This window comes from Cynoglossus semilaevis, chromosome 14, assembly GCF_000523025.1.
Source record: "Cynoglossus semilaevis isolate Cse_v1.0 chromosome 14, Cse_v1.0, whole genome shotgun sequence".
Taxonomy (NCBI): Eukaryota; Metazoa; Chordata; class Actinopteri; order Pleuronectiformes; family Cynoglossidae; genus Cynoglossus; species Cynoglossus semilaevis.
The window spans coordinates 20,575,765-20,602,451 of NC_024320.1; the positions used below are offsets into that span (position 1 = coordinate 20,575,765).

The 26,687-nt window shown below is 40.1% G+C and overlaps 2 protein-coding genes across 9 annotated transcripts in view; one reads left to right on the plus strand and one right to left on the minus strand.

Annotated features, from left to right (window-relative positions):
• dab2ipb (DAB2 interacting protein b) overlaps positions 1-26,687 on the minus strand; it is a 791,247-nt gene that overhangs the window by 51,978 nt on the left and 712,582 nt on the right. The window lies entirely within an intron of this gene.
• Positions 1-26,687, plus strand: part of lamc3 (laminin, gamma 3) — a 96,022-nt gene that overhangs the window by 35,876 nt on the left and 33,459 nt on the right. Inside the window, exons 6-11 of the mRNA XM_008325779.3 lie at positions 588-705; positions 4,306-4,404; positions 5,846-5,982; positions 6,610-6,729; positions 16,900-17,098; positions 25,988-26,097. Of these exons, the coding sequence (XP_008324001.1) occupies positions 588-705; positions 4,306-4,404; positions 5,846-5,982; positions 6,610-6,729; positions 16,900-17,098; positions 25,988-26,097 (783 nt within the window). The remainder of the gene's footprint in view (positions 1-587; positions 706-4,305; positions 4,405-5,845; positions 5,983-6,609; positions 6,730-16,899; positions 17,099-25,987; positions 26,098-26,687) is intronic.

Below are 26,687 nucleotides of genomic sequence, written 5' to 3' on the forward strand. Positions count from 1 at the left end.
CTCGTCATTGGAGCTCTCATCAAAGATCTCAGTAGATCAGGAGTGGGCGAACTTTTAGACTCACAGGCCACATTGGGTTCTAATGTTTGACGGGGCGGGCGGAACAGGAGCAAATAGATGGGGTGTTTATGTGGATTAAGATAAATTTCAAACATAAATAATTTTAGTCTTTACTGCTCGTTGTGGTCCAGTTCGTCTTAGACACTCTGCACTCACTGTCCAATGTTCTTCTCTTTGACCCAGTCATTTTTACTGAAGGGATGCAAATTCAAACAAAGGGCAAAGCCAAGCAGTGAAGACAAGAGTAAAACATTTCACCCCTGCAGTGCGCCATCTGTTGGGGAAACACAGACATCCCAGGGATGAGACAGAATGACAGCAGTCTTATGATAATATGATTTAATTATATCTTTGGGACAAGTTAAAAAGCCTTACAGGCCATATCTTGCCCCCGGACCATATTTTGCTCATGCCTGCAATAGATGATAAATATTTATTAAATCAGAAATCCTTTTTTTCTTTCCCATCTCCTTTCATTCATCTCTGTCCCATCTCTTTCTGCACCATCCATTTTCTGTCTCTTTCAGGCTCGGCGAGTCTTCAGTGTGACGACGAAGGAAAGTGTCCGTGTCGTTTGGGTGTCACCGGGGAAAAGTGTGACACTTGTCAGGCCGGCTTTCACTCCCTTGATCAGGGAGGCTGCAGGTGAGCTGCACTAAAACACTATCAAAATGAGGAGAATATAACAGGGTTTGGCCAAAAGCCAGGCCTTTCAAGGACACACACAAACGAACTACCTAACTAACCAGCTGCACCAAGTAGGTGGAGACAGAACGCCTGAAAGAATCCCACTGTTTTTCACCAACCGTCCAATTTTCCTTAGCGTGAATTTATCAAAGCAAACATAAACAGATTTAATTTCCTTCCTCTATGTGACAACACTGTGAATTACCTGGATTCCAAACTGGGAATTTACAGCACGTTTAAAAAAATATATGTTTTTTGTTCTTTTTCTACTATGTTAAAAGTCTTGTTAAAATATATGTTTTTTGTTATTTTTCTACTATGTTAAAAGTCTTGTTAGAACTAAGAGAAACCAGAACACTGAAAACAGCCATCGTAGGTTTTGCTCTGCTGCACATGGTCAGTGTTTTGGTTGGTCACCCTGCCATCCTCGCCAACAGGAGAGGCATTTGAAGAACCCAGCCAGGGACCAAGTAGCCTCCTCCATCTGTTGCCATGGTGACTGGACCCAGCATCACAGCCTTCAGAAACTTTGGCAAACAGCTTTAGCTGCTGCCAACACCCAACAGAAACCTCAAAATATCACCTTCTCCTGCATGTTAATGTGCTTCGCAAACACAAGCTCCTTTTTTTAGCAAGACTTATACATTTGTCATATTTTATTTTCATGACAAACTTTCAGCTCCACCGTTGCTCATTGCAGTGGTTTATTTTAGTGGTGACTTGATTTTGTCAATTTCAAGTGCTCGTTTCGCAGCTGAACAAGTGCCATTTTAATACTGGTATGCATGCCTCTTTAACAGTCACTTGTTTGATATAGTCTTGCAGACGTAGGTCAATATGCATGCAGTCAGTACAGTAGTAATTACTCCTGGCAGAATCTGGGTCAGGGAAAAAATACAAAACAGATGCAGAAAGTTGAGCAGGATTCCGTGTGTAGAGACACAGGGACACAAATGCCAAATATGAAATATTCATAAAACTGCAATAAAATCTACTATACATTGCAAATTTTGGGGGTTCACTTAAGTCTTCATTTTTAACTATCAAAAGAACAAGAGAATGATTTAACAACTGAGTCACTGTCAGAAAAGGCTGAACACATCCTAATTGAGGGGGGGAAAAATGGTCGTAGTAGCATCCTTCTAGAACAGGGGTGTCAAACCAAACAGGAAAATGTCAAATTTTCACCGGGGGCCACGTTAGCAATACAGTTCTTTTTGAAGGGCCGGTTGTAAATGGAAGACTGTATAGATCAGGGGCCCCCAACCACCGGTCTGCGGACCAGTACCAGTCCATTGGTCATTTGGCCGCATTGGGACACAGTGAAAAAATTTACTTAATTTTTACTAATTTACTTTATTCAGAAACCTGTCATATCCATTTACTCCCTTTATTTAAAGATATCTGGTAATAATATGAAATAATATCTCATTCAGACTCTGATACAAACAGAATAGAGTCTAAAAGATCTTTTCTTTTGAAAATGTAATGATCCTTCAATGCTCAGCACCTTGGTACTGGTCTGTAGTAACAGGTGGTACTGACTGACCAGTCCTTGGAACAAAAAAGGTTGAGGACCACTGGTATAGATGTAACTACTCCATAACAGACTAATTCGTGTTTCTGCAATTGATTATTATTTGATTCATTATAAAAACTTTTATTTACTCAGGTTAAGGAACTCATGGATATGCATGGACTTTACTAAATGCTTTTTAAGCTCCCGCGGGCCACACAAAACCGCTTGGCGGGCCGCACATGGCCCCCGGGCCTTGAGTTTGACACGTATGTTCTAGAAGGTTAACTGTTGCCAGGTTTTATATCCATATATGTTACTAGTTAGAACTGTGAGGTAGAGTGGTTGCCACATGCACTCAATGTTTTTATCAATAGTGTTTGCCATTTTAAATGAAGCGCCGCTAATGGAGCTTGAGCTCTACATAGTGCCATTTTTGAGTCATTTATACTAAATCAGTTTTACAAAAGGCAAAGTCGGAGTAGTCCGTGAACACACACACACACACACATTTTCAGCTTCTGTTGTTGACAGAGTGCAGATTCACTAACCTGCTGCATTCATTACCATGATGAAAAGTGAATTTGAACTCTTTCTGACCTGAGAGCTTTTTGCTAAGTGCGTATGTATAAGAGCCTGGATCTAAATGTATATAATATTCATCTGTGTGTGTGTCTGTGTGTGTGTGTGTGTGTGTGTTTGTGGGTTTACAGGGAGTATGATGCACCATTTGTATTCATATAGCAGCAAGTATGATGCACCATTTGTATTCATATACCATCTCAGCTCTCCCTGACCTGTTCTACCTGCTGAGGGAATATTGTGATGGTGCTGAATCGCATATCAATGATTGTTTGGGTTTAATATTATTTTCTCCACCACCTGTAACCATGGTTTCCTTGACAGCAGGTAGAACTGACTGGTAAACAGATCAGAGAAAAAAAAAGGTGTGGATTTGACTTAGAAAATCAAATTTGTTTTACTCCTTCTGTCACCTTTGTACATACATTAAAATCTGTGCATAGTAAAAAAAATAGTCAGTGACAGTAATGAACTCATAATGAACTCATAGTTAAGTATTGAACTCAGCAGATTTACTCAGAGCATCAAACAGTTTAAAATATAGTAAATAATTAATGTCGTAAGCTGACGTGTGAACTTCTCAGAGTTCATAAAAAGTAAAAAAACCACAACAAATGCACCGTCTTTTTGTTCCACATCTGACGTGCAAGGGGACGTTAGTGAGCACTTACCATACGTGCTGAGGAGGGGATTTGTCATTCCTCACTCCTGTGTTTGTACTTCATTTCACCCGGCCACACGTGGCTGCACACGTCAATGGCGGTCGTTTACGGTGATGTTCAAGACGAAGGCTGCTTTTATTGGAAATCACTGCTGTAGAACGTTCTGTTTTCACCACAAAACATGAAATCTTTATTTTTGTTTCTTTAATTTTCACCAGTTTGTGCAACATTTTCAAAAGTCAAGTATCGACCTGTGTGTGTGTGTGCGCGCAAATATGTGAACACACACATACTGTAAATCGAACTTTCTTTTATTCATAAGGCAGAATGTGTTGAGTTGTGGTATGAATTACTCAAACCACTGGAGCAGAAATAAGCAGAGACAGCTTGTCTTGAGGTAATTTGATTATTTGCAATAGCAGCTCATTAAAAATAGATTCTGCCACACAACAAAAGTGATCAATCAATGAAGATGATCAAACACACTTTGACGTAATTGGAGACGCTGCTGACCCAAACACCTACCCGCTTGATTTTATCAAGGTAGTTTGCACAACCTTTAAATTTTGCATGATGGATGACGCGCTGTCAGGCGTGACTTTGCGTTTGTTGATCATTTGTTAAAAGTGCACATGTTCTGCTGAGAACCAAAAAGACTGCAGTATTGACAAAAGCAGTCATTGAACATGACACCCCACTAGAGGGCAACAAAGAAGGTCTTAAAGCTTTTGTCTTGAAATGAAGAAGTCACCACCAAGTCAATTAATCCTCAGTTTTATTTTAACGTTCTGTTTGAAGACCATGTGATTGCTACTCCGGTGGATCTGTAGGCGACTGCTCCCCTCTGGACGGACGATGTGACTGCAAGGCAAATGTGGAGGGACAAAGATGCGACAGGTGTGTGTTTTGTCTGTTCATTATTGTGTTTTCTTAAAGCAAAGCATAATTTTCCCTCTGTTGATTATTTATTTTGAATGTTTTTGATCATATCTGAGACTTGATCTTAAAGGACAGGATAAAGACAGAAATACTTTATTCTGTATTTCACCAAAATAAAGCCATGGTTGATAATCCAGCCTATAGTGTGTCACTTCAACAGAGTGCAGGTGTGTGTATAAGGCAGACAGTATGAATCAGCATATTGTCAATAGAAACTCCATTTCTAATAAGGGGGCATTTAATTTTTAGAAGTATTTTCTCAGTTTTTTCACCTCATACTATTATTATTATATATAAAAGCATATGAAAAGCCTAAAAAAATGGATATATAAAAAAAGTAAATATTTAGATATAGTTATATATCTATATAATGATCTATATACTGTATGTATATGTACATATATTTATATGTACATACACATTTATATGTAAATATATATGTATATATATTATATGTAAATATATATATGTACATATACATATATATGTTCAGTAGGTGTATGTTTCTCCCAAATGCCCTATATTTAAAAGCAAATGTTGAGCACCAAAGGTCAACGACAATATAAGGCAAAGGTATATTTGCAGCCGTCTCCTTTATCGACTATTTAAAGCAAATGTTGAGCACCTAAAGGTCAACGACAATATAAGGCAAAGGCTTTATTTTGAATTTAAAAAATGTCAGGGTAACACACTTCCGAATGTCATGCAGCCCCCAATGGGGTGGGAGTCACAGGGAGACCACAGGGAGGTGAGATCCTTCAGTTCAGAGGCATTAATAAAATAGCCCCAAACCCCAGGGTATTAGAAAATTGTTTAATATTGTTGTGGGTGAGCTTCTGACTATCTGGATGTATTTCACATGTTTATTTTACACAATTTTGAAGAAGAAGACAAAAAAGCAGGTATGTATTAAATATCACGTACCACACATGCCCAGAAACCCTTTGCGTACTCCCGTTTGTCCCAGCAGATGTGTAAGTAAATCCTACAGGTGCAGCTGAACATCAGGAAGGGAATGACAGTAACCAAGGCTCAGCTTCTGCCTGTGTGTGAGCTTCTTTACCAGTGCACACAGCCTAAGGTCTGCATCAGGTCTGCAGCTACTGAATTATTCTGAGTTTAATGTTTGTTGTCGGTGTCTCTTTTTTATTTATTTATTTTTGCTTTCTGATTTCATGCCTCATCGAGCTGGCTCTTTTTCCGTGTAATGTAACTCGTGTTGCGCCTGATTTTTAGCAGGTTTTTTTTCCACCTGTGAGGATGCTTGTGTCTGCAGGTCAAAGGTCGTGGGCTTTACATCTAAGCTCCCCTTACTCTCCAGGGGACCAGAACTGCAGCATGGAGAACTATACTTCAAGAGAGCGATTAGTGAAAATAGTGTCTTTTCATGTACCAACAGATGCAAACCAGGATTTTTCAACCTGGGAGAAGAAAACCCAGCAGGTTGCCAGCCTTGTTTCTGCTTCGGCCACTCTGTCGCCTGCACTTCAGCCAGCCTCTATTCTGCTACCAACATTACCTCTGACTTTTATGAAGGTAACAACACTATAAGGTCTCACTTTAATGAAATATATTTAAAAACAACCACCAGACATGTTTATACACTCCTGATTTACAGAACGAGTTTCCAGAATTGTACTATGCTTCACACAAATGTGACACAACTGAAATCTGTGTTCCATGTTCTCTTAAACTGCACTTTGCATAAAGAAAGAAGCAGCATTAAATGTCACGATTAGATGGTTGAGCTTGTTTATTATGGAAAAAAAAAATTGAAATCTGCTCTGGAGTCCAAATGTAGTTTTATGTGGAGAGACAGACGTAAGAATCTATGTACCAAACAGGAAAATGACCCTCCAGAGTGTTGAACAACAAAGGAAGATGATGATCTGTCTGTTAATAAACACTGTGTCGCGTGTGGAGTGAAGTCAAACCAATGAGAAATACAGTATGTATATACATATATGTGCGTGTATGTGTATATATATATATAAAGTATATGTTAAAGTATATATGTGTGTGTATATATGTTGTTTTTTTGTTGTTATTTTTGGTACATATTAAACTTTAACACTGTTGAACTTTCTCCTGTAAAGGCAGACATTCAAACTGTTCCGGCGTCCGTGTCGTAACTGTTTCACTAACGTCTCCTCTCGTCCTCAGATCAGGACGGCTGGGTGGGAGGGTTCTCTGAGGGGCAAGAGTACCCCCTGCTGTGGAAGGAAGGTGAAGTTTACCTTCTGCCTCTGAGTGAAGAGGATGTCGGCTTCTACAAAGCTCCTGGTGAGTCCATCGTTTATTTACTTCAATTTTTTTCATTTTAAGTTTTATCTTTTACTTTTTTCCATGTTTGCTTAAACTCTGGTAAAGGACGTTACAATTCCCCTTAGATCTAGGAAGGTTTCCAACACTATAGCATCTATGTTATCCATAGCTCATCCCTGGTGTACTATAGTGAGATCAGTCAATGTCTTTGGTAGTGGGCTCTTCGGCTGACTCCTCTTCTACAGCAGGGCCTTTCTAAGATAACATCAGCTGGTCCACACACAATCTATCAGCAGCCAAGGCCTGGTGGAATTGGGTGTCTTGGCAATGGTGTAAAAAAAAATTGGCTTGGTTTCTTCTCGTCTCCACTAAGAAGCAACTCAACTCCAGTGCCACGGCTAGAGGCAAGTGACGAGCAATCCCATTAAAGCCGCTTCCTGGAGCTTTAATGCCCAAAACAAGCAGCTGCAGAAGCGGCTCCCTTTGGATCCAGTCCTTTTCCGTGGAATGATGCAATGCTCGTACTTGAAAGATTTGACAAAGCCAAATGAAGCGGGGTTATTTATAGAAAGTCATAATAAATTCACTGATAAGTCATGGAGCGTCATGTGCTGCTGTTTGTGAGTGTGTTTTCACACAACATCGTTATGCAGAATGGGAGCACAACGATGTCATGCGTTCTCAAACTTATGCTGTATATGTTGAGTCATACATATGGACTGTTAGCGTCTTCAGTCACTTTCTTCCTCCTACAGTGATGTCTCTGAAGACCTGACAGATTAGTGGCCCATGTTGGCTGAGAGCAGCTTTTTGGGCCGCCTGCTTATCTTCTTTGCCCAGTTCTTGTTTACGTTGTTTACCAACGTTAAAAAAAAAAAAAAAACGCCAAAAATGTACTGCCCTGGCATTCCTATTAATGATCTAATTTTCTCCCCTTTTTGTAGCTGTGTATGTGTATATTTACTCTAAAGATCAGAGAGAGTACAGAGGATTTAAATGTGATTCTCTGTCCCTCTGCAACCGCCTCTGCTCTTTTTTTTTCTAACTTTTAATTTGCATTTATGTCTGAGTTCTTTCATCTTTGTTTTTTTGACAAAGCGAAAGCAATTTCTGACTGACAACTCAAACATCGCCACAAACTCATATCTGCGAAGCCTGGAGAGAGAGCGGCAGCATTTGTTGGTTTATTTTGTCTGGGCCTCCACTTGCCACACAGGAGACAGAACATCTTTTTACTTTATTGAGCTGATGAAGCAACAGAGGAGAGTGTTCCTGGAGCCCGGCCCGCTCATCTGGCCGCAGCAATATTAGTCAATGGTTGCACATCACGGGAACTCCTTTAATTGTGTTTGACAAGGGAATGTTGGAACAGGCAGAGCCAGTGCCAGATGGCACAGAAATAAGAGGTAGTGACAGACTCTCACTTCCTGACACTCGTTGTCAGCCATACACACACCAACGCTAGTCAGTCAATTCATTAGTTCAATATTTGTCCCTAAACAGACTTTACTATTTGTTCACTGGAGATGGGAATCAGAACTGGCTCCCGATGCTCCAATTTCTTGGAATTGCTAGCATGCTCGCTAATCTATTCTGATTGGCGAGTCCACAGGACGTTTGCTAGGTGACTTGTTTGACATCACATGCAGCTCCCCAGGTGCTTAAAGCTGCCCACTGCTCACTTTGGTGATGGGTTAAAAGCAGAGGTCACATTTGGTTGTGTGCAGTGGTGTGCTGTGTCACAATGACAGCTTTCCTTCCCTCTATTGATGACGTCCCCACGTCATGGCCGTTAGTAAATCTGAGCACACTGATTAAAGGCACGTTAATGCTAGCAGGAAGTGAAGGGTTGGCTCTCGTCACTAGCTAGTAATTAAAAATCCCGAGTCTGGAATAGCATTTGTGCTTTCCTTCCCTCTATTGATGACGTCCCCACGTCATGGCCGTTAGTAAATCTGAGCACACTGATTAAAGGCACGTTAATGCTAGCAGGAAGTGAAGGGTTGGCTCTCGTCACTAGCTAGTAATTAAAAATCCCAAGTCTGGAATAGCATTTGTGAACATTCTAGGCTTTCTGGATGAAACTTGTCTGGAACATGTTTGTTGCCACTTGTCTTCTTCCCATTCCCACGGACATCTGCTCGATGGTTGACACAGACAGAGTTCAAGTCCCTCCGGAGACTCAACAGACTGAACACTTGAGTACATCTGCCAGCAGCTATCATAGACAAACATGGAGCACATCCCTAAACAGTCGCTTTGACCTGCGTCCAACAACCGTGGTCAGCACTTGAATTTGCTGGACAGTAAGCACAGCCCTCTTGGCCGAGCTGTGCTTCGTGCTGAAGGGGACATAATCTGACATAAGTCCTCGCTGCCATCTGTTGTGATGTTTACAATGTTGATGCAGTTCACATTCACAGCACAGGCCAGTCTGTGTTGCCTTGAGCAGCGGGGAGGCTAGAATGAAACAAAAAAAAGTTACAGAACTGGTGAAAAAAGAGAATTCTTTTGTAAAATAGCCCTCTGGTGGAAAAGAAGAAAGCAGCGTGTGGCTGCTCTTTTGTTCAAGTGGAGAGTGAAAGAGAGAGAGAGGAGCAAAAGTCCCTGAGAGAAGCTCCAGGCGCCCTGTCACTCTGATTCAAGAAGCAATTGCAGCTTCACACAGGCTGAGAGCTACCTTCACCTAGGTCTGCTTGTAATCCAGTCTGGAGGCCTTGTCATCTGGAAGAGTAAGCAAAACAGAACGGAGCTACAGCAAAAACCATTAAATAAAATCAGCAGAGAAGGAAATTGAAATCCTGAGGGGGGATTAAATATATAACAACAAGAAGAAAAAGAAAAATAGTTGAGCTCATATCACCTGGATATTTAGTTTCATTGTTAATTCTGTCCTTTTTGTGTACGGTCTAGTACTGTTGCTGTTACTAGAATAGTTAGTCGGGCCATAAAAAAAATATATTTAACTCTTTCAGCCCTTAGTTGTCCTTGGTTTATTTCCAATTTTTAATTAAAAAACAACTCTTCCCAGAGGCCACATGAATGTTTCTGTCAAACCAAATTTCTTTTTTCCAACAATTGTGAGCTAATTCTTGAAACTCAAGTAGCCTTGACTAAAGTGAAGAAGGTTTGTTGGTGGCATGGAGGTGACATGATGATACCTGTTCCTGACAGCCACTCAGTATGCACCACCACACTCCGCTGCCTCCACACATCTTCACTCGACGCCGCTGTCTTTTGCATCTTTGGTCGTCGTGAACACAATAAATCATTCAAGACATATCAAACATAATTGTCTTTCACCGGGCTGCTTGAACCACTCAGACTGTGCTTTTCTTCACCTCATCAGATATCTGTGGAGCTGCGATAGTGAGACGGTCTGTTTAAAAAGGCACATTTTTGGAGATGTTCAATGGAAGATGGGACGCTGCTGAGAAAGGCCTCTACTTTGATTAAAGCAGTTCAGAATAACAAATTGTATTCACTTTTCAAACCACTGCAGGAGCACAATAGTGAAGCTCTGAGAGGACAACTGAAGCACTTTGCTGCCATGCTGTTTATTTATAATCTACTAATGAAATTACAGGTCCACACAGTGGAAAATGGTGTTTGAACGCTAGCTTTTACAGCAACAAGATCACTGGTTGGTTGGGTTCCATTTATGGTTGATGTATTGAATATTTATTTTTTGTGTTTTATGTTTCCATCAACACTGTCTTTGACTTGGCGTGGCATTCAAGTGATCATTTGCTAGTCAGAGATTGAAATTTTGGACCTTCATTTTATGGAACGCAAGACAGGAAAAGTTTCTTAGACGCAGGTGGACAGAGTGAAACGATCTTATAGAATAGACACAGGCGAACCTTTTGGCTCACAGGCCAAAATGAGTTTCACAATTTGACCAGTGGGTCGGTTCAGTATTGGTTGGATGTGGAATGCTGTGCCAAATAATATAAATAAACCTAAACTTTCAACGAAACGTTGCCACATTTGAAGTCTGAAGGATTGACATCTTTACCATACCTTGTACCAGTGTTTGGCGTGCCAGATTAGAAAGCCCAGTGTGCTGTTTCTGGCCCACGGGCCGTAGTTTGCCCATATCTGTTATAGATTGACAGGGACCTAGACCTAGACACAGGAAACAACCAGGTCCTATAATTTATAAACTGCAGGGGGCAGCAGTGACTGGTGGATTAGATTTATTTTGCTAAATAAGATTTTTTTTTTCTTTGTTTCTTGCAACATCAGCTTCCTTCTATTAAGTTTCCGTGTCTGCGGCAGTAAAGTTTTTGCCCGTTGGACTCGTTGTGTCCCAATAGTCCTGCTTTAAAGTTTAGTTTCAAACTGTCCGCATGGTGGTCGATGGTCGTGCCTCAGCGGGACTGCAAAGCGCTAGTGATTTAATTGAAACAGAGTTGATTTAATTCATTCGGAGCAAAGTCTGAAGCTGCTGATTGATCGTCAGCTCCTCCACCATTCCCACCAAGTTATATAGGCATCTATCACTGGATGTGATGCTGGCTTTATGTGATTCCTGGCCCAGTGTCAGCAGCAGCAGCAGCAGCAGCAGCAGCAGCAGCACAGTCAATGGACTCCACATCATTCTGACAGAGTCATAGAAACCAAATGGAAACAGAGTGGCACAATCTTAAGGCTTGCTTTATTTCCATTCTACTGTATATCACATTATTGACCGCTATATACAGTAGGCATCATTTATACCAGGCAGTATACTGTACAGCTCTATCACATATTTCCTATCAAGTAATTTAATAATAATAATAGTAAACACTTCATTTGAAAAGCTTAAACATAAAACTTAAAATCTTAGTAAAACTTTATTTCTTTCTCAGAAAGAAATGATAAACTTGTGTTTTGTAAAGAGAGAACATATTTAGTGAAATTGAAATCAGGGTTTTAGTTCACATTTTATAACCTATTTCATTTTGATTTTTTTTTTTTTAAATGAGTGTGACCTTACTTTATAACCACATGCATATTGTTTTTAATGTGCAAATTTTCTTCCATTTAATTTAACTGATAACATCTGGTTTCAGTCACGGTGGAAATAATAACAGCACTGCGTCTCCTTGTCAGTTAGAAGTAATTAGTGAAATTTTAATGTTTATTGAGGTCTGTGTATTATTACAGTTTGTTTATTCATCCGTCTATCATCGTCCGCTTATCTGGGGCCGGGTCGCGGGGGCAGCAGTCTGAGCAGGGACACCCAGACATCACAGTTGGTTTATAATAAAAACAAAATAGTGCAGCAAATTTGTACACTCCTGCAGGAAGAGTCGAAAACAGTCAAAAAGTTATAGGATAAATGTCACCTAATTGATCCCAAACTATTTTTTATGTATTGCAACTATTTTGTCTTTGTTGGTCGAGTGGTGGTCAGAGCAATTCAATCATCTTCCACTAGGTGGCAGCAGGTGGTTAATTAAAACTAAAAAAAGGTAATCACAGCTGTTGAAGAAGAGCTTTGTGAGTGTCTTTCTTCAATTCCTGCCAGTATCAGCACTGCCTTAAACTAAATAGGAGTAGTTGTGCCATGGCTCAAAAAAAAGTTTGGAAACACTGCTCTAGAATTCCAAAAAAAAGGAATTATCTAACAAGATAATTCTTGTCAGATTTTAGTTTTTCCACCTAATTTGACAATATGTAGAGAAATAACTTTGTTTTCTTTTTCTTGTAATTTATCTTGAAACTTTTTGACCCCTCATGTTTAGTCGCAGCAGCTTGTTCTACCAGCCCTGCCCTACACTTTACCATTAAGAAATTGTGTAAATTCTAATTCCCTTCTATTTTTCATGCCCACAATTTAATGAATATAAATTCATGGCAGTTCACAGGCCCTGGATCGGACTTGCGCATGAATAATCCTTTCATTGTTGTTCTTATGGTGATTCATTACCTTAGATTAAAAGCGGCCAGTGGGGCCGATGGTCTGTTAGGATTGTGAGTAATTACAGTTTTGGTTCCACAATTATCACAAAGGGAAAGAAACTCGAGGAAGGAAACCAGAGTGACCCCCGCAGAGTAATGGGCACAAAGCTGTACCTGAAGCCCAGGCAGCCGGAGCCGTGAGGGGGCATTTTATGGAGGAATATTAGCTTAGTCACACGGCCGCATTAACGGGCTCATTACCCACTGTTATGCAGAGAATATATTTCTGATTAAAGGTTTCACAAGTAATATTTGATGACTTTTACTTTTTGTGAACATAAAACATTACATTACTCATTACTACACTCCACTACACTCCCAAACGATGGTACTCGCCCCGTGTTCTGCTCTGAACAAATGTTCCACTGTTGAGATAGTTCTCACTTATGGAGTTAATGCCACAGTGATCAGCTGCTGGCAGAGGCTGCTTTGTTGAGTGGAGCCTGAGGGTCATGTGACCAGCTAAAGAAGCTGGTAAAAATAGAAATGAACAGCAGTATATCTTTAACAGACTGCTGTTTGTTTTCCAGCAGAATTTGTTACAGACAGATACAGTAAGAGAGAGAGGAGTTATAAAAAAAAAAAATCAAACTCCAGTCATTATAGATAGATGTACCTCATTGATCCCAGGCTGGGAAATGATCATTATTGACATGTAGTTACAGGAGATGTCAGTAATGATTTAATTTTGCACTTAATTGTTTTGTTTGTGTATTCACTGATGCAGTGTTGTATTATATAGTTGTTGTTGTTTTTTTAAACAAAAACAACACTGTTTAAGACGTCCTGATCTATACTGTAGAGTAAAAAGTGAAGACGACTGCAGTACTGCTGAGTACTGCCGAGTACCACACACAAAATGTCATCGTTGCTTATTTACACCAAAGGTGTGTTGACACGTCTGTAGGTCTCTGTGGGAATTGTTGCATAGAGCCAGATCAATCCTTTGGTTCTAACCCTCCTCATGCACTACAGTATGAACACCATCCACAGATACTACTGTATATGTATGTATTCTGTTCTGCTTCACAAGCTATAATGTCACACACAGTCTGTGTCTTTTGCTCTTCCGCAGCCAAACTGGAAGTCTGTTTATGTTATAGTACGTGGCTGTTTTTTATTCTGAGCGCGATGCTTTTCAGGCAACACACTCGGAAATGTCCCTCTGTCTCCTGGTACAAAGCCACGACACCAATCAGATGGCTTTCCATTTAAGTCATTTGCAAAGTTGTTCAGCATTCAGTCAAACACAGTCCTGTGTTCTGTCGCCCACACACACACAAACACAGTCCTGTGTTCTGTCGCCCAACAGAACATGAGGCATCATTGAAGTGTTCCACATTACGTAAAATCAAAACAAGAGCTTTTGTTGTGTTAGTTGGTAGAAATCAGTTAGCAGTTAGCAGTGCTTATGTATCACACTGAGAGTCTTTACAAACAAAGTTGAGCTCCAGGAGAAACACTGATTCTAAAACATCTCCGTATCTGTGTTTGGAACTGAAACATCTGAGGAAGCAATAAAGATGAAGGGTCTTGGTGAAGCCCATTTTATGAGCTTTGCGTCATAATGTTCATAGGTGGGCCACTCAGTTCTCATGAATCTCATCTGGCTCTGAGATCAAACTCACTCATCCGGCCCACATTCCTGTTGCTAGGCTAATAAAATTGTTGATGTTGCTGTCAAATATACAGCTTTTCTTTACTGTGTGATGGTTGGAGATCTAAAATATGTTGATGTGAACATTGTGGACTCATGTTGTGTTGGTGGGAGCGTTCTCTGGGACTTTCCATCTCGTCTTGGGGAGTTGGTGGTATCACACCTGGAACTTTCTGATTCTTTTGACTCATTACAAATTGTTGTCTAAAATACTTTTTTTTTCGTGTAGCTGCAGCAGCGTTATGTCTGCAAGATTTCATAAATGCAAAAGTTGTACTTCCTTAAATAAAGTTCACCATCTAATAATGTGTGTCACGGAAAATGTAAATATCTGCTGGTCCTCCGTACTGTTGTCACGAAGTGCAAACAATCCTCTAATTTGACTTTAGCTCAACTCATTTTTGGGTTGTATTTCACTGGTATGACAGACCTAACGGTGTCAAACAATTAGTCTTCATTCAGAACTGTCACCCTCACTTGGTCGGTAGTTTTTTATTCTTTTAAAGATGTGAAAAATGCTCATTAAAAGCTTTCCAGTCTCAGTGTGTGTAATTTATGCTTCTCTTCCTGTGGGACTGACTGATTTTTTTTATTCAGTGTCATCACTAAGCATCAGTAGGGAGCAGCAATCACGACTGTGACGGCTCATTTCAAGTAAAAAGTGTTTTGTCTTCACTGCCGATGATTTGTGTTTGTTAAACTGCTCTCCAGTTTTTGACGGCTGCAATTATCTATTTCTATTAATCCCCGAGTCACGCTGGCATGAATTATGCCGTATAGAACCCAAAACAGAAAGAGCTATTGATTAGTTGTGTAATTGAGGCATTTACCTTTGAGCGCCCACCTGTTTTCTATTTCCTGCGCGTGCCGCTCGCCGAGCTGAATGATGAATGGCTGTCTTCAACCCAAAAAAAGTTTAAGGCTCCAAACTGAGCAGTAACGAATATCAAGACTTCTAAATTGGGTTAAGCTGGCAGCCTCTGAGAAGTCAGATACACACAGTGATGTATTACGCTGCATGAGCAAACACTTTATTTAACTCTAGGTCCAAATAAATATCATAAATGAAACCCATGGATCAATATAATGTATAAAAAGCCACACTGAGTGTTCGCTTCTGCTTTCACTTGAAAAAGTAATTCCATTCTTAAACTAATTGCTCCACCACGTCACCGCGCTATGCATCACCGGCAGAAGCAGCCAAGTTAAATTTAAAGTTTGTTGGAGTTTAACAACTTCAGAGCCTGTGGAGTCAAAGACAGTTTGAATATCATCGACTGGACCGAGGCATTTTGGTCCAAGAAGAAGAAGAAGAGCAGACGCCTCTCAGTTCTCACTCACTCACTCTCACACCTCTCCCCCTGTTGTGCCTCTGTTTACTCTGTACCGTCTTGATGCTGCGGTGACTTTAGCGACCCCCAGCCGTAGTGGTCCCTTTACAAAAACTCTGCAGGTCAAACAAAAACAAAAACCCATCCATAATAACAAGGGCTGTTGGCTGAGCAGATATTAGATGATCGGACAGCTGAATTGCTCCAAATGATGCAAGATGCCCCTGGAAAGCAAAATCACTCTCCAAAAAATCTCCAAGGAGCCGGGGTTGAACTTCACGCGCGGCTGCACTCGAAAACAAAGTGGCAGCCGAGCGTGTACACTGTCAGCTCTGCACACTCACCCGCCCGGAGTCGCCAGAGTAGCTGCTCTTATTTGTCAGTTTTTAAGCGGAACAAATGTTTTCAACGGCGGCGGCGTCTCAGCTTCTGATGCTTAGGAACAATGAGATTATAGGCTTTTCATATACACTGTACAACTTGTGTGAGCGGAGGTTGGAAGGATGGAGGAGAGGGGAGGGGAGGGGGAGGAGGGAGGTGGTTGATGCTCTGGGATGGTTCACAAACAAGGAGCACAAGGAGCGGAGGGGGGGGGGTGGTGTCTTTGAAGTCCTGTTAATGCTCTGTAATGAGCCAAAGATGAGAGGGTGGGTAATCACACTTAGACTCCAGCTGTGTGCTGTACGAATACACACACACACACACACACACACGAGCACAAGCATTAAAATTATTCTGATTTCAGCCTCTTAAATAATGCTACTTTTAAATGTACTACATTTACATATAATCTCCATAAAAGTTGGTGCACTTTTTCAAAAAGTAATAAAAGCCTTGATTGTGTAATTGTGGTGATTGGAACCATAATAATGAGAAGTAGGACTGAAAAAGAACCTGTTCTTAACGAAAAACGTTTTAACACACACACACACACATATGTGTATGTGCGTAAGAGAGATACTGTATGCAAAATTTCTTTTTTCTAAACTTCACAGCAGTCTATTATTTCGAATTTCTGTCTGATGGAGAACTTTTTTATGTGTAATTCATGAGAAATGGCTGATGAAGTGATATATATATATTATATATAAAAATATACTGTAAAATTTTATAAATATATATAAATATATATATATATTTCATGTATTTATTTATACATTCTGTATATAGCGAGAGAGTGAGTGAGAGATGGTTTTAGAAAATAATAACTGACACCTAACCTTTGACCTCTTCTGTCTCTCCCCCCTCCAGAGATATTCCTAGGTCACCTAGCCTACAGCTATGGTCAGCTCCTCTCCATCACCTTCACCTCGGAAACTTCAGAGCTGCTTCCCGACAACGTTGCCGTGATCCTTCAAGGCCCTGGGACCGCCCTGTCAGCTGACCTTTCACCACAACTGGTGCCCGAACACGACCCTGACCTCCTTCCAAGGCACACCTTCAGCATCAGGTACAGTAACACAGGCGTGCAGAAGTTTGTCGGGTTTGGAAAACTTCATTTCTTCATGTCTGGGTTAAAATGGAGTTTCTGTGAGAAATACCGCAGTGTTTGCCTGGGTGTCAGCATGAAAGCGGTTGTTGTGGAGTTTGTGTATCGGCGCCTTCTTCTCCGTATTCACGTTCTTGACTTGACTTTCTCCACACAATGCTAAAAATATAACAAAGCCCGCAGAGCGAGACAATCCTGGACACGGACGTAGTGACTACAGCTTATCCAAACTGACTCTGCTGTCACGGTCCCAGCAGAATGTCAGGACATGAAAGCAGCGATGAGCCAGCTCTCCCATGTCCTGGCTGTCAGGTAAGCCTGCCAGTTACACAGCAGCAGCAGCGGCGTCGCATTCTCATTCCTACATTTTTACATGTATCGCATGGTCTTACCCAGAGTAACGTGAATCCTCATCAGCAGCGAAGAGTCACGGAGAGTGCAGCGAAGACCAAATTTACACCGCTTTATTATTCACCCTGGATTCTGGATAAAACTGGATATAGACGCAGACCAGTGCAGAATAAGTTGTCCCAAAGTGGGGAGACAAGTTTGGGATGTACTTATTAGACGAATGAGGCCTGTTCTGTTCCAAGGGTTGTGGGACAATTTTCTATTTTGCAGTTATTTCAACAATCTTTAATAAAGTATTGATGTGAGCATATGCATATAAAAGGAACACTTGAAGTTACGCATCCCTTTGAACACGAAAGTGCTCCTCTTTATTTAAAGTCTGTGGTGTTGGAGATGTAATTCTTTGTAGTTTTATTTGCTGCTGTGTGTGTGCGTCTACGTCAGAGTGAATTGCTGAGTTCTTACATAATGGTTTGAATTCAGTTTTTGTTCCAATTTCTTTAACTACGGATTTTTTTTTTTTTTTTTGCTTGAAACGCGTTTGACCTACAAACCAAACTGCTGTTAAAAGCTCGAGTGTTAAAATGTCAAGGTGGATGAAGTGGATTGTGTAATATCCCACCACTGAATGCAACGTACAGCGCAAACGTACGCATTCCCTTTCACACAGATGATAATAGATAATAACAGATGTGGAGGCACAGAGTCATTTCATGTCATTAAACATACATTTTCACAGACACACGCACCATATATATATATATATATACGATACAGGCATAATCCATTCCAGGACCGAGCTCGTAACTTGCATAGTTTTTTCCCGTAAGAAATAACAGAAACAAAAATGTATCCATTCCGGCCCTCTAAAAAACTCCCTTCTTAGTGCTAATAACAAATGTAAAAAAACATGTTTCCTCTCATATTTATCGACAGTTTCATGCTTTATTTCCATGGTCATCATACGGAAGTCGACGAACAAGTGAGGCGTCGTATCTCAAAGTAAAGATGTGCTTGAAGGCTTGCTCGTATCTCGGAATACTCGTCTGTTGAGACACTCGTATCTCGAGGTTCCACTGTATAAGTTCACAGAATGTTTTAAAAACTGGAGAGCAAAAAAGATAAGACTTTATTTATTCCAAACCAGAGAAATTCAGTTGTTGTTACAGCAGCAGGACAGACCTGTAGTGGCAACAGTAAATGTAGGCCTACTTTAAAAAAGTCTTTTAGTTGGAGAAACCCAACAACTGTCAACTGAGCAGTTACAGTTAATTCAGTACTTTTTTATTCCTACGTTAATGTCTCCTTATATTCATCAACGTTACAGTAGGAGCCCAGTTCTGGGCAGTCTGCCAACTCCGACTCTACTCTTTCTTGATGCGAGATTATGACACGACTCATTCAAGTGCCAATTTTCAGCCGTGTGCGTTGCTGTCAGCTCCAGTCGCGGTGCTTTTCTCCGCCTCGCGTTGTTGATTGTTATCAAGACGAGCTCTAATTGGAAATAATGGAGGAGGCAGGCGACGATTTTCTAGGAAAGAAATGCTACCAACTACTCTGACCTGTTGGAGAGTCCGTTTGTTGTTGACGTTGACCCGAAGCAATTTGTGACTGTGTCACTGTCACTTTCCCAGTGGGAGATCCTTCGTAGGGTCTTTCAAATGACACCAGACGTCCATCAGTTCTTCTGGGGCTGCGTTTCTCTATAGTCACCTGCAGGCATTTTTTTAAATTATTTTTTGCTTGTCTTTAATGGGAATGGTGTCCAACCAGAGGTGCGTGCTTGACAGCGGCTGAACTCTTTTGTGAGACATGGGGTAGGCAGTCATATAATCAATTAATTTTTTTTCTTTGAAGAGAACTCAATAACCCTGTAAACCTGAAGGGAGTGGGTGCAGCTGGCCTGGTCTCCACGGTAACACTTACCAAAAAAACAGAGGTTTCAGTTATTCAGCCTATTTCTGTTTGACTTTCCCGCTTGGCTTCAATGCTGCTAATCCTTCTCATCCCACTCACCACCTCTGTCATGCTGTTTTGTTTCAATTTGTCTTGAATCCTGCCCATGTGCTTCTATCTTTAATTCTCCCTTTCAGGACCCACGGACCAACTTCACTTCCTGCCTGTAAGCCTACGCTGAAGGACCTCTTATTTCTCTTTGAAGGGATTTGGAGTTCTCTGTTTTACAGGGACAGTTTAAAATGAACCCCCCAAAAAAAACAACCTCTTAAATTTAATTAGACCATGTTCATGTAATGCACTACCAAGTTCTGCATTGTCCTGCCTTTGCTCCAGAGAAAGACTATTCTACTTCATTAGCTCTTAAAACTTTCCGCAGAGATTAAACGTACATCTGGGATCACACGCTCACCGCTGGGTTAGAAATGAGCAGCTGGGCTGTCGGATGCTGCTGAGTGATATCTGTGAAGGCAGTGAAATGTATCGACTGAAGACATTGAAGAGAAGGAAGGTTTCTGTGTTACAAGAACGTTGTATCGGTGAAAACGGGGAACGAGGATCATTCGTTGTGTAGTTTGCAGTGAGAAGAAAACCTGCAGGTTGTGTTTTCACTGAAGGCTTTAACTCGGACTCAGTTGTCTAAAGTCATCCTGCAATTATTGGCAGTTTGGACAGTTGTCGATATACTCATGCTGTAATGTGAGAGTGGGTGAGAAAGAAAGATTTGACGAACCCCAGTGTAGTCCTGATTTGTTTGGTGTGGATACAGATGGGTTTCCAAGGCTTATGTAAGAGTGAAAAATAAAAAAGGCAATTAAAAAAAAAAACAATAACAGCAAATGTTGACTTAGGAGTTAATTAGTGGTGTACAATTTTAGATCAGATCATTTCAGTGTCTATGGCAGATACTGATACGATAACATATGAACATGTGATATTTTGACCACAGTTAATACAAAAGCTGTGACTCTTTCAGTTTAATTATTTCTATGGTAAGGTAAATATTGCATATAAAATATATACAACATATTTTAACGTACTTCCAAAATGTTTTTAAACAGCTGTGTAATAGACTCTCCCCCCGTGATAAGTTGTGTTTTCATCGTCTGATGCGGTGAAAACATCCAGACCAGCGCTAATATTGTGTGCTAGTTCTGGTTAGCTGTTTTCGTTCAAATGCTACAGGCTCTGGCATTAGCAGTAGAATCTCATTTATTATTTTTTATAAACAAGCTGAAATACATACAACAACATTTTTCCTCTACATTTTCTCTACAAGTTTGTATTGCTAAAAAACTAATAAAATCAAAAGTTAACATAGGTCTGCTTGTTTAAAAGAAAAAATGTTTTAGCTAACAGTTTTGGAAGTTTCTAGCTTTGGAAATGACACTGTATTTTTCAGTGGTAACTTTAATTCTTTCAGTCATTGTTTTTGAGTGGAGACTGCAGTGCTTCCCACTTTTTCATCTCCATCACAGAACCCAGGCCCGGGACTGGGACAGGAAATGTGAAGGATCTTGTCTCGTTCTGGTCCCCTCATGGCACGGTCGGGTGTCTCAGCTCCAATAATGAGTTCCCTCTTAGCACCACGAGCCCAGGCAAGAGGTGCTACGTGACTCCCTCAGTGAAGTGCAGTGGGATAAAAACTATCATTAAGTCGGCCTCTCTGGAGAAGTTCTGCTCAGATCTCATTACAATCGTCAGGTACATGCACAGATGCACTTGAGTGCGTTTTCTGCCATTTCCTCATACTTCCTCACACACACACACACACACACACTCAGACAATCTTATGAAGATTCTGTACAACCTTGAGCTAATTCACGTGGCCATCTGGCAGTGTGATTCCAAGCATTCTTACGCGGGATGTGCATCAAAAATAATTGCGTTTGGAAAAAAAGTCAAATTAAAGTTTTATTGAAAGCATGAATAAACATAAGCAGAGACACTCACACCCTGGATCGGTTTGAATGATTCATAGCGGGTTGATGTTGTAACCTCTTAATCTGGTATAAATTCCCACTTGCTGCAAGGATAATTTCAGATGAAGGATGTTACGGAAGCGTGGAGACTCAGAGTCAGAGGGGAGATGAGAGGAGGAGGTGAATGGCTTTTATGAAGCGTAATCTACTGGATGGCGGTTTTCTTTTCCTTCTCATCTTTTTGCTGTGAAACTGGTGGGCTTTTAACCACTACTCTGCACGTTTCTTTTTTAAGTGCGAGCCAGTTTGCAGTTGGTAAGAACCAGAAGTGTGGCAGTCATGCGGCACATCTTTCCCGTGCTCTTCTCTGTGCAAATACATATGTTGAGCTGAGCCCAGACTGTTGGTGAAATAAAATCATGGTTAGTATAGAGGACTGAGCCGAGAAAGGAGAAAGATGAAATTAGAAGTTTGACATGATTTATTTATGCTTTGGTTTCCCTTACTGTTCAAGCTTCTGGCTCCATCTTTGTCTGATCAGCATCAGACTCATCGTAACCAGGTCTGTTGAAAATATTTTTGTGAAAGACATCGTTATTGATTTGTGTATTTTGAGTCAACACTACAGTATATGTGAGTACTTTTTTTTAATCTAAACTATCTTTAGAAATGAAATCCAGCCAAATAATTACAGTGTACATAAAGACGTCTGTATGTATTTACTTCCTGTCTTTCCCCGTTCCTCAGCAGCAACAAATACATGACTTTGTGCAAATGTGTGAAACATCTGAGTGACATTTAGAATCAGAACTACTGAATGAATCCTCGCGGGGTATCTGGGCGTAGGGTCGGAGGGGGCGTGGTAATTGCAAGTTTGTCATTGAAAGTATTCCTTTCGTGCCTTAATGTTTGATAGAGGATGTCGAACGTGCAGTCACTAAAAATGGATTTTAGTTAGTACTTCTTTTTTTTTTAGTTGGTGTGCAAATGATTCGATAAAACATTTACTTGGGACTTGAATGGTTGTCCACAACTAATCACCCATTCATAAAAATAATAATAATAATAATTTCACCTTTATCAAGTTTCAACAGCCTTATACACAGAATGATAAATATGTCTATTTTATGCAAATGTTAATTGTTATCACAAAGGTTTTGACTCAGAATATTACCATGATACCATCAGAGGTATACTGACATAATACTGACATGATATACTACTATATATATATATACACTTATATACTATAATGCTTGAAGTTTGATAAAAATATTTTTTCCTCATTTATGTAAAGTCGTACCTAAAACAAAGTAAAGCTGTATAAGTACTGCAGTTATAACTGAGTTAACATTGACGGTGCATAACAAAAGTAACTTCTGTTGAGTTTTTGAAGCAGATGTTACTACAGTGTCACTGCAGGATCTGTATTTAATTCTATTATTATTATTTTTAAAATAGCATCAAAAGTAATTTCCGTGAACTCGCCGTTATCACTTTCACAATTTACAATATGTGATTGTTGCTGTTGTCTGTGAGAACTGGACCCTCAGGTGGAGGCACGAGCTGGAAGACTAGACTCCAGCGTCATTTCTCTCCTTCCATATTCAAGTCTTCATTCTCGATTGGTTCCTCCTCAGGAGTCGCCCACAGCAGACTATCAATCCCACATGTTCCAGCCTCGCAGCTTTGCTTTTTGCTGGAAACTATTTAGTTTTAGGAGGAAACAGTTTTAGTGAAAATGCACCTGTCTGTTTTGTTTCCTCTCCAGCAGTCATGCCATGACAAGCCATGTTTTTCTTTTCTCTGTTAGCACTTAGGTGGAAAAACACTTATTTTCAGGCTGTTATATTCTTTGGTGTTGCGTTTTTTTTTTCCCAGGGAAAATTTCTGTAAACACAAAAAAGAACATTTCTTACTCTTTAATTTCCATCAAACAACAAATGGATGGCATACGTACGGGTTTGTAGAAAAGGTTTATACAGTACAAAACGTGACACAGCACATGCAGTAATATGACGATGTACTGTAGTACTCTGTCTCCCCAAATCACACTGAACACTTTGAAGGGATTTAAGTGAATTAATTATTTAAAAAACAAATATTAACAAGAGGGAAGTCAAAAAGCTCCAAGACAAATGGAACAATATTCTTTATTTACACTAGGTTTTCTGAAGGTTTTTGAGCGACTTTTTTTCGGGCGATGTCTTTGGCACCACAGACTTACTTTCTGCCTGATCTCAGGTCTGAAATTAAAATTATGTAAACACATCAGGCAGACATTCACCTGACATGTCAGAAAAAAAATCAATTTATCATTTTCTGTACATTAACTCAACATAATGTGCAGCTTTAATTTGATACTTTTTTTAGATTGTGTTATATGTTGTTTTATATATACTTTAGATTGTGTTATATGTTGTTTTATACACAAACGCTCTTGTTTTGTACACTCCCCTCTGTTGCTGCAACACGACAATTTCCCCAGTGTGAAATCTAATCTGATTTAATCTAATCTAATCCTAAATCATCTGCTCGTTTTGGTCAAGAAAAAAAAATGCCAGCAGCTAGATCAAATCCTTCCTCAAAGTTTAAATAATCTGAACAAATAACAAAAAAACTTTAATGTTTGCTCTGGTTTTAAATGTTATTATTTTTAAGGGTTTGATAAAAACCTGATGAATACAACATAAGAAAGTCATGTTGATAAAACATGTAAATGTTGTCAGAGACATAGATGAGAGATTTTTTATATATATTTTTATAATAACATCTGTCTTAGAACTTTCTGACCCCCTTATGCTTGTAGCAGATTAAAATGACGTTTCACCACATTTCAAACTTTTGTACTTTAGTCATATTTTATCTGTTATTGTTGCAGTTATTTTATTTTCAGATACTAACAGACCTCCGTACAGTCGTGTTTCCCCTTTAAATCTATATTTTCTTTTACGTCTTCCACTTTAACTCACCTCGTATCTCAACCTTCGCTCACAGCGTAAGGACACATTCTCCTACACACACACACACACACACACACACACACACTTTGGGCCTTTTTCCTCTTGATGATCTCCTCTCATCCTCCGTGGACGAGGCCTAATTACAACATGGCTCTGCTAAGCGCTGATTAAAAAGGACACTGGCGTGAAGTTTGTTCACTTCCACACTGACTCTGCTTATCACTGACTGACCAGCTCCATTACCAGGGCTTCTGGGCCCAGTTTGTAATTGCCTCTCTCTATTACTGTGCCCACATGTCGGGCCAGAGGAGAAGGAGCAGCTGTGACAATGTACAGACTTTGGCCCGGAATATGCCAGAACATTTACACACAAACGCACACTCCGTGCCATACGTAGAGTGTGTCTGAATGATTTGCAAAGACAAAAAGCTGAAAAGTTCTTAGTGAAGTGGATTGTATAAAGCCAATCTATACTTTGTTGTCTTCATTTATTTATATTTAATTTAATATAACTTGTAATTGTGCTTGTGGTGAGAGGTCAGCCGCAGGTGTAACCCTCTGAGTTCAGGTGAGCAGGAACCCAAGGCTGAAATAAGATCAAAGTCATCCTCGATTTCCTTTGGAGCCTTTAACACATTTTAACCTCTTGGATTAGAGCCGCGCAGCGTATGGGCCCAGAACCTGTTTACTAACAGCTGCCGTTCTGCAGCTGTTGCTAAATAATTTACTGAAAAAAATTGTGAGAAACTCATATTGGTTTCTCAGCACACTTTTACTGTTAGGAGGAGTTGTGTGTAAGTGGATTTCCTTCACCTTACTTGATTGTGTGAATGAAGTTATTCTTTCTTCGTCTCCACACCTGGGAACGTCCAACAGTTGTGAGAAATATCCACGGACTGACTGTGTGTTGGGGTAGAACTGAACCGTGTATCGTCGTCCAGTGACACCTGGGTTAGAATTTACTGATTCACCTTCTTAGATATTTATTATTATTTGTTCATATTTTATAAAATTTAATTTGATATATTTTATATCCTGAACATGTGGTGTTTGTGTGTGTTTCTTTTTGTTTTAAAAAGCAAGTGTGTCCTATTGAACACCCCAGCGGGCCAGTTCTGGTCCACAGGCCGTATGTTTGACACCCCTTCTTTAGAGGAAAGCGTTCCACCAACATTTGCCAGTGTGGCCCTATAGACAACATCTGAACCGTTACTCGCCTCTCGATCGCCGTCTCTACTGTTACCTGGGATGAAACAGGCAGAACATAGCTGTAGAGTCTGTCTCTGTAGAACATTCTGTCACAGCTCAACGCTCAGTGATCAAGACCTGGAGCACGTTTAGAATTTTTTACTTCTCTGTCTGGAGGTACAACTGTTGGAAGTAAAGACCGGATCAGTGTGTTTTAGGATTGGGGGAAAAAATGACTTTTATGTAACGTTAGGGATATACCCAAAAAAAAAGAAAGGAAGATCAGAGTCCTGCCACGGTCAGGATCACAAGCCTGTTCTTTGACCTCTGTTGGATGCACAATTTAAAGTCTTATTTATTCTCTACAAGACAGTTGAGTCAGTTGATTTGTGTTTAAATGTGACAACGTTAGCACCAAAGTATCGAAAGCGTATGTGAAGAGTCGTCTTTTACTGTCTTTTCCCTTTCAGACTTCATGAAAATGACAGAAGATTCCAACCATCGCTGACGGCCTTTGACTTTCAACGTCTACTTCACAACCTGACAGCCTTTAGAATCAGCAACGCTGGAGGACACAACTGTGAGTGTTGATCTGAGTAAATGTCAGCATTTGTGGTGAATCCATTTTATTTTTAGCTGAGAGGAGGTACAGCGTGAAATGAAGGTGTTCAACAGGAGGAACTCTCTGTGGGGTGGTGATATCTGTCGTCCTGGATCATATTTGTTCATGATTAGTTGATAATGTTTTTTTTTACATAACATAAAACAAATATCCCTACTTTCTTCCACTGACAATATTTTAAGTAAATTAATATAAGTTTATATAAATAAACCTTGAATAGGCTTCACTGGGGTACAATGGTGTTGATGGGGCTCTCCCTGCAGGGTGCCCTAAAAAACAGAATTTGTTTTTTCTTTGTCATTTTCTTGTGTTTAAATTATTTGTTTGATCAAATTTTCAACAATAGCAAAATATCATCATTTTTCTTTAAATACAGTCAGAGAGGAGTGACATCAAAAGGAGTGAAGGAAAATATGTATGGACTATATGGATGGAGTGACCACAGGGGTCCTGCTGCCTCCTTGGCCTGAAAAAACACTCCTGACTTTAACAATGAAATAACATTTAAAAAGGCAATGTGAAACTTCCTGTGAGTTAAACTAAAGTAC